Source organism: Egretta garzetta, unplaced genomic scaffold, assembly GCF_000687185.1.
Source record: "Egretta garzetta isolate BGI_Z169 unplaced genomic scaffold, ASM68718v1 scaffold523, whole genome shotgun sequence".
Classification (NCBI taxonomy): domain Eukaryota; kingdom Metazoa; phylum Chordata; class Aves; order Pelecaniformes; family Ardeidae; genus Egretta; species Egretta garzetta.
The window spans coordinates 345,734-354,659 of record NW_009259177.1 but is presented as its reverse complement, the minus strand read 5'-3'; the positions used below and the strand labels follow the sequence as shown (position 1 = coordinate 354,659).

Sequence of the window (8,926 nt, the reverse complement as noted above, 5' to 3'; positions counted from 1 at the left end):
TCTGCCGTAGCCTCGCCTGTGGTACGGGGTTGAGCCTGGCGGCGGGTCCCGGGGCAGATCTCCCTGTGGCGGGGTGAGGAGTCGGTTGAGAGGGCCGGGCGGGTCTGGGCCGCGGCCCCCCACTGGCCGCTCTCTGGGTGTTCTTACGCGTTGTTCCGTGGCCGTGTCGTGGCTGGGCTGAAAGAGAGCGAGCTTGCCCCAAAACTGAAAAAGTGTCACCGAGAGCCTTTACCGTGAGGGTCTCTGTCTCCTGTGAGGAGTGAGGAACCTTCCGTTGTCAGCAAGGAGGGCCTGTTAAAAAGCAAGCTGGCCTGACATTCATGGAACGTGTTTCTGTATCCTGCGTAAATTATGTTAACGTGAATTCCAATTTAACTGTCTCTGTAAACCTACCTGAAATGGGACTAAACCAATAACCCAGAGGAAGCAGGTAGGCGGCTGCTTGGCGTGTTGCTGAAGGACAAGAAAACCACCCCCTTTGGTCCACAGAAACCTGGTAGCTCACCTGCAAGCTTGCTTTGAAATAAAAGGAAAGCGGGTAGATGAAATACTCTTTTAAATTGTTGAAATAAGTTTCCAAGCTCAGTTTTCTTAAAACTATACTGAACTAGGTCACCTTTTCAGGCTAGTTACAGTGCTTTCCGATGTTGTGTGACCATTGCAGCGGGCCTAACCAACATGCTGGGCAGAGCCAGCACAGGTGCAAGATGTTAGTCCCGATTTAAGGTGTGAGCTACTTGAAAGGTTATATTTGAAAAATAAATATTTTCACTTTTTTTTTGTCAATTGCAGAAAAGGTTCAGCTGTTTGATCTGAAAGAGTCTTGGAAGCAAAGGGGGACACAAGGGACGTTGTTATGTCTGCTGCTAAGGAAGATGATGTCTGCAATCATGTGAAAGTGGTGGTCCGAGTCCGTCCAGAGTCTCAAAAAGAAAAAGATGGCAACTTTAGCAAAGTTGTTCATGTTGTTGATCAGCACATACTGGTCTTTGATCCAAAGGAAGAAGAAGTTAGCTTCTTTCACGGGAAGAGACTGGCCCACAGGGATATTAATAAAAGAGCAAAGAAAGATCTTAAATTCGTATTTGATGCTGTTTTTGCTGAAAGTTCATCCCAGTTGGAAGTTTTTGAGCATACTACAAAATGTTTAATTGATGGCTTCTTAAATGGATACAACTGCACAGGTAACTTTGCTATTTATATTCTTAAATTCAAAAATTTGACTAAATTCATCAAGATTTCTACCATTGTTTCCAAGTGCTGCAGAAGCCTTAGAAAAGGCTGAGATCGAAATAAAGAATTTTGATTTAATTTGTTAATATGAGAGGCTGAGTTTTTAGCCTGCAGAAATTAGGATAGCTCTATGTTATTTGGAAAATGAGTTCATGTGATTTTTAAATAGCTTTCTGATTATAGTTGTAAAAAGTAGAGCCTAAGTAAAAAAACTTGATCAGTCTATGAAAACAGCAGTGCGGAATGACAGAGGTGTGTGAATGTCCATTTGACTTTTGCATTCCTGATTGGCTCACTGATGTAAAGTGCATCTTTTTGCTTTGTTGGTTTTTTTATGAAAATTCAGTGCTTGCATATGGTGCAACAGGAGCTGGAAAGACTCATACAATGTTAGGTTCCCCTGAAGATCCTGGAGTGATGTATTTAACCATGATGGCACTTTATAATTGCATGGATCAAATGAAAGAAGATAAAATATGCAATGTTGCTGTCTCTTATTTAGAGGTAAGCCTGTTCCTGTATTTGGTATGTTGCTCGTAATAAGGCATATTTTAATAAAGATAAGCTGGTTATGCCTCCCCCCAGCCCTTTCTGAGACTTTACAAAATGTGTCCCTGATAGGAATGGAACTGAACCATGCTCCACAAGTTTGGTGTTTATTCATAGGCATCTGTTACTATTTTACAGAAGGCTGCCCAAAAAGGACAATATCTTCTAATATATTCACTAAATATTCTAATGATACCTGTCTTGCTGATGAGTTGCATCCCTCTGAACATCTGTTGAGGTGTATCATATTTTTTCAGGGATGTATTTCAGGACTTCACAGTAAATCCTATAAGCACTGTTAAAGTGTACAACAAAATTATATCTAATACCTTTTTGATGATGTTTTTTAAAGTTTTCAGTTTATTTTATTTACCTGAGCTACAGTAAAACTACTTGAATTAGAGCTGCTATGCCAATTGTTAGCTCTCTCTATATATTCCTTTTGTTCTTTGGTGTCACCTTCTCCTCTTGTCTCTTCAATTTTTTTCCATCACAGTTCTATTTTTACAAGTAGCTGTCTTGGCACCGCTGCCAAGCGGTAGTAGTATATTTTCTACCTTCCACCCCTTCAAAGTCTTAAGGGAAGAGTAGTTAGTATTTGGGGAGGAGAAGGAGGAGCGAACAATTTGCTTTACCGTTTGCTATTTCAAGTGCTTCCACAGACCACAAAATAAGGTATTTGAGAATTGTAATAGAAGTACATTTGGATTAAGAAATCTCACTGAAGTATGGATTATGAAGTGTAATAGGGGACAATAAGTGCTTTGTATTCATGCTTGCTGCAAAAGTTTATTTGTAAAATCAGTACAATTTTATTATTTAATAAAGAATAAAGTTTATTTACTAGGCAAGAGTGACTCCCACTTCAATGACTAAAAAAATTCATGCAAATTGAATTAATTGAAAAAATCAAGCTCAGTATAAGAAAGCTGTTATGCAAAAATTCTACAGAACTAGTATGTTACTTTGTCTTAAAGAAGTATTAATAAAGACTGATGAGTTCTGGTTAGTTAAGTTTATTCTTGTCGAGTATGGTAGGATAGTTTTATTAAGAGATTTTAAATTCTCTTTCAAAGGTCTACAATGAACAGATCCGTGACCTGCTGGTAAACTCGGGACCTCTGGCTGTTCATGAAGATACCCAGAGAGGGGTGGTAGTTCAAGGGCTAACATTACATCAGGTATGTAAATAGATACCGAAATTCAGGAAACATCACAATGTGTTTGAGAAAATGGTGAAGCTCCCATTGAACTGCTTAAGTTGTATACAACTAGGTAGTTTCCTAGTGGGCTTTTTTCTGGCAATAATCACCAGTCCCTTATTAACTTGTGAAGCTAATTAATTTTCCAAAAGCATGTTCTGGAAAAGAATCTGCTAGTATTCTTAAACACAAGTGAATTAAAGCATCCAGTCACTATTGAAAGGGTACCATTGGTTTGATGTTCGTTTTCAGGTTTTGTAAGACTTAGGTTTTGGCTAATACTTCTTAGCATTTCTTACAGATTCATTGCCTTCAGTACCATCTTGGAGCATTCTACACCTTTGGAAGTCTTGTGTCTACATCTCAGGGTTGTTTTTGAATAACCACGTTAGAAAAGTTTCGCTTTAAATGATTTTTCCAGGACAGCATAGCAATTCTTTGGCAAAGTCAGTGACAGAACTTAGATTTCCACCCAGAAAATCCACTCTTGTGGACTAATTTTCTTGCAGCCTTTCAGTGCATGTTACATGTTATGTAGCTTCCAGGTTTTGTGTACATTAGATAATGATTCAACAAGTAAGTGTCATTAATTTGGCTCACGCTGCTGACCCAAAGCTTTGGTCTTCTTGGGAAAAAAAAAATCACTATTTAATGCATTAGTACAAGAAAAATTAAGTCAGTCATTGTTAAATAAGGCTTTTTCTGAATATGAGGAACCTTTTGGAGGTTTGTTTAAATTGTTTACTAAAAAATTTCTCTGATTTAAACTTCTGCAGTTATTAAGTGCTTGCTTTTGAACTGAAAGTGTTTATTTGAAGCGCCTCAATTCCAAAACAGGAAGTTTATTGTATTTCTAAGTAACTAACATTTTAAGCTCCTTTATGTTTTTTGAAGGTGAATGTTAATGTCTCTAAGAATCAATGTAGAATCTCCTATAGTTGATAAAAAAGGGAAAAAAGATGATGTACATTTATATTATGCTCTACCCCTAAAGCCTAACTCAGCAGAGGAAATCCTTCAAATGTTGGATTATGGAAATAAAAATAGAACACAGCATCCCACAGATGTAAATGCCTCCTCTTCCCGGTCCCATGCTGTCTTTCAGGTAAGATGATACACCAGATATACAGTGGTCATTAAAGTGAGCTGTAGTTGTTGTTTAAATCTGAATACAGTGGAAGCTTTTTTAAACTGTGTTTGAACCTTAGTTTGGGTGAGAGGAGATTTTAACGTTCTTCTTGACTTCTCATTTCTTCTAAGTATGTAAAAGTTCCTAGTGATTATATTTGAAAAAACTAATTCAATTAAGAGTTCTTTAGTTCCAATAGTTTGAACTGATACTCCTTAAAAGAAATACGTTTTCTGTAAAACTGTAATTTTGAGCTTTGAACATGCTTCCGGATTGTAATTTTATAAACTGAAAGCTGTTGGGGTTTTTTTTATGCTTTCTGGTTTCATTATGTTGCTTAGCATTTTTCTAGGAAAAATGTTTTACAGAATGGAGTTTTACATCTGATTATAAACTGAGATTCTCAAGTAGTACTTTCTCATCCTGTATATTTTGGTTATTGTTGCTTTTTCACTAAAGTGGTTTCTTAATATACTGGTATGTACCAAGCTTTAGAACAGCTAAAGCAGTGTATATCTTCTGAAAATATTTCCATAAACATACTTGTGTCATCAAAATGAAATGCTGATTTTTATTTTCCATAGATAAGTTTTATTCAGATTGTAGAAATCTGCTAGGGCTTCAGACTTCTCCAAAGATTATTGCCATTTAGTAACCACCACCTTATCCTTCTGACTCCTCTTAAGGACCATCTGTGGTACTTTAAAAAAAAAATAATACTTAAAAACAGGTCTTGTTAGCTAAAACTTAATTTTCTGTTTGCAAGTTTGTACTGCAAAGCACATTGTCTTGTATTACTTATGTGATGCCATTCTAGTTCAAAACAGTAAAACAAATATGAATTCTGGTCCGTGCATTACAGCTGAACCATTTAACTGTTAGGCAGTTCTTAACGGTATCTGCAGACTTAGGCAATGTTTAGTAACTATAGCCAAAAGTTTGTATTTTCACATAGGTGATGGCGATGCAAGTAGCTGTAACGTTAACTCTCCAGAGCTCTACTGTCACTACTAATGAGAAAAGAGGTTAATAACAGACAGCAAATGTGTTAAACACTTGTAAAATATGTAACGGAGCACAAGTCATTCCCACTCTAAAAGCTTCTGTGTTTTCTTATACATGCTAGACTTCTGTTTAAAATTGCCCTTCCAGGTTTTCATTTCCCCTGAGGTCTTGCCCATGGTTATACATTTAAGGCAAAGACTTCTTCGACAGTTGTTCAGTTTCAGCTGCATTGTTGCCTATGTGTGCTGCCTTTAATAAGGCACAAAGTGCAGTGCCACAGGCTGAGATCAGAGAGAGAAATGCTGATTTCTGTTTCTTTATTTGCTGGGCTGGAGTGTCTTCCCTCCCTCACCTTCACTCAATAGAAAAAAGCTGTCAGTTTCTCATCTGTTTCTACAAATCTGTGGCATTCTGCAAAACATGTCTTAACTGCTTATCCTTTATATTGCCTCTTTTGTTCCACAGATACAAATGATGAGAAATCCCTATTACTGTCTTGATTCCTCTTCAATTTTGAATTGTCTGTTTTAAGAGTTTTTCTTGTTTGCAGTGATTGGTTATCTTTTTTGCTGGGTTTGGGTTTTGTTGTTAACTTTGTTAGAGCAGGATGTTTTCTGGAACTGACTCAAAAAGTAGTAAAAGTCTTGGCCCAGGACATTCTGAGCTGATTTTAGAGATGCAAGTTTTGCCTTACTGTATCATCTGTCTTAGGTCTGAAATCTCTATCTAGGTCAGGCAATTACTGCATCTGAAAGCAAAATCCCAATTGCTGCGCTGTTGTATTGAAAGTGTTCTGCTGACAGACAAAGAAATAAAAAAGATTTTGCTTTGGGGCATTTCCTGTATCTCTTGAATTTTTATAAAAGCTTGAGTCATACAACATAGTTTGGCTGTCACTCCACCTTTCCCTACTTCACTAATGATAGTTACTGGGTTCTGGTAAAGTGCTACCAGCCTGAGATGGTAAGTACAGAGAAGTGGCTTTTTTCTTCCCTTTTTCTGTATTTTGTACTAGAAACAGAACAACAGAAGTTACATATATTGTTTGATATAGAAACATGTCTATTTGTTATAGACATACCTTTTGTGGCAAGTCATAAGAACTTTATTCACTTCCAATTCTACTCAATTTTTTTCTGTTACAAATTGCTGTGAATTCTTCATTTCTCATGTGCAAAGCTTAAAGCTATGGAACTGGTAAGATATTGTCTTTATTAGTCAATCACCTTACATGTATGGCAACACTTTCCCAATTCACTGTCTAAAAGTGTGTTCATGAAACTGTCAGTAACTATTAGCCTTAAAAATGGCAAGGCACTCAACACAAAAGAAGGGTAAATTTATAGAGAATCCTGAAAAAGCAAAAGCCATCTAAGGATAACGGTAATTCTTGTTAAATGTATAATCATTCTGTGCCTACTTCCTCAAAGTGGGAAGCAAAAGCATTTAGTATCTCCTGTACTGTGAAAATTCTTTCCAGAAAGAAGGGATAAGGGGGAACAAGTGGCCTCAGGGGACACAGCTTTCCAAAAGACCCTGGAGTAGTCTGTGTTTTCACAGCAGTAAATGAGTATTGTTCTCCTAATAATGGTAGTTACAGTTAAGTCTAAATCACTGAAAGTCCAGCCTTTTTCCTGGTTTATCCCTACACATATATATCTTTACGGCATACTCTTAAACGTGCCTTAAAAAAATTAACACATTTTTCAGTTTAAAATGCAATAGTGCGGTGTATATCTTCAGTGTGGAAGAACTAAAATTCACTTGAAGCTCACCAGCCTTTCCCACTGTGGTAAGCCCCAGCCCAGTTGCTTGCTTAATCACCTGCAGCAAGATGGGGGAAAGAATCAAAAGGGTAAAAACAAGAGGGAGAGGGAAATACCTTGTGGTTTGCTTAATAAGTGAACGGGGCAGCCGGGAAGCAATCACTCACCACCAGCAGACTGATGCCCAGCCAGTCCTCGAGCAATGGCTGCTTTGGAGAAACTTTTGATCAGTTAGGGTCAGGTATCCTCTTGCAACCTCTTGCCCATTACCTTGACACTGTACAACTGCTGTTCAACAAAAGCTGAACACTAGTGTGTTATCAGCACTGTTTGGGTCACAAATCTGAAAGCACCATATGGGCTGCTGTGCAGAAAATTAACTATATCCCAGCCAAACCCCATGCAATCATGCTCTGCTTCTTTTTCCCTGCTAATATCTGAAGCAGGTGAGTTTAAGAGGTAAGTATCAGAAATGGATTCACTACTTTATTTTAGGCCAAACTGCCTGTTAATTTTAGATATGCTGAAAAGTTTAACTTGGATTCTGAGAAGGATTCCAGTAAGAATTTATGAAAACAGTTGTTACACTGTAAAATTAACTTTCTGCTTAGACTAAAACCAGACTTGGTTAGTGGTTACTTTTTAATTTTCTTTTTTTTTGATTGTAGATTTATCTAAGGCAGCAAGATAAAACAGCTAGTATTAGTCAAAATGTTCGCATCGCCAAGATGTCTCTCATTGACCTGGCAGGATCTGAACGTGCCAGCGCAACAAATGCCAAGGGGGCTCGTTTTAGAGAAGGAACAAATATTAACCGCTCCCTGTTAGCTCTTGGCAACGTCATTAATGCCTTGGCAAATCCAAAGGTATGTGCTGCTTTCCCATGCAATCTCCACCTCCTAGTGTTGTGAAAACATTTGTGGGTTTTGTTTTTTTTTTAAATGGTATTAAATGTGGCACTACCTCTTTATGTCGTATCTGGTTTGACTCTTACTGTATCTTTGGAATTTATTCCTGGGATATCCTAATGGAATATATTAAAACATATAGTTAATGTATGTGTAGAGTCATTCTAATTTAAAAAAAGTCTGTAAACTTTGGGGAGAAGAAAAAAAAACATTGCCTTACCTTTTCAGTTGCTGATTCATCTGATGCAACTTCACTTTTGCTACATTAGCACCAGTGCTGAAGTTAATTATACTTGAAAGAGAAACTTTTTTAAGTAGCCTTCTAAATTTCACTTCTGCTGATACTGATGTTGGAACCAGCATCCTTTTGACTGCCTTAAGTCAAAGGCTTATTTAAATGAACTGTGGGGGTTTTTTTGTCTGTGTAAGAATATGGAGGAAAACATCTTGGGTTTTGTTGCTTACATTAAGAATAGTGTAAAGCTTTTGATTTTGCCTTATTATAGGCTAGTGACAGAAGTGAGCAACTGTCCTACACTCAGGAAGCCTAGGATTTGTATAGCTTTAATTAGAAAGGTTCTTGCCCTCCAGTTATATGTACGCTGCTCCTGCATATTAATAAAAAAAACCAATTTTTTTCAGTGTTAATGAAGTATTTTTTATGGTTCAGTCATTTAATAAAACATAGATGTGTTTAAATTTCCTGAAACAACTAAAATTATAATATCAGACCTCATGTAAACATAAAAACAATGGTCTTCCTATCATATTCCTCATAAACTCTTCTTGCTGTCTACAGAGTGAGAAAGGGCACTCTGGCTGTGGGTGATAGGGGGAGTCAATATCCTACCACAGATTCTGTCTGTAGTGCTGTAGATAGCTACTTCGGTACCTTATGATCTGCTTGAGCAAAATTCTCCTGTTTACCAGTTTGTTTAAAGAATATTTAATATGTTTTAAGGTAACTCTAGAATATATATAATTCAACTCTGAAATATAACACTGCTAAAGCATGAAGTCCAGGAAAGCTCTTGTTCAATAATGGAATTACATTGTTGATGCTTTTCACATCATATTCTTTTAAGGTTTTCCTATGTGTTTCCTCCATCATCTCTCTGATAGCTGAACGAAGGA

At 37.2% G+C, this 8,926-nt stretch overlaps 1 protein-coding gene across 3 annotated transcripts in view; it reads left to right on the top strand.

Annotated features, from left to right (window-relative positions):
• Window positions 1-797: 797 nt before the first annotated feature.
• KIF18A (kinesin family member 18A) overlaps window positions 798-8,926 on the top strand; it is a 53,536-nt gene continuing 45,407 nt past the window's right edge. For all 3 annotated transcript variants that reach the window (XM_035891186.1, XM_035891187.1, XM_009635575.2), the window contains exons 1-5: window positions 798-1,184; window positions 1,580-1,737; window positions 2,859-2,963; window positions 3,979-4,089; window positions 7,553-7,750. In XM_035891186.1, coding sequence (XP_035747079.1) covers window positions 857-1,184; window positions 1,580-1,737; window positions 2,859-2,963; window positions 3,979-4,089; window positions 7,553-7,750 — 900 coding nt within the window. In that variant the 5' untranslated portion in view covers window positions 798-856. The remainder of the gene's footprint in view (window positions 1,185-1,579; window positions 1,738-2,858; window positions 2,964-3,978; window positions 4,090-7,552; window positions 7,751-8,926) is intronic.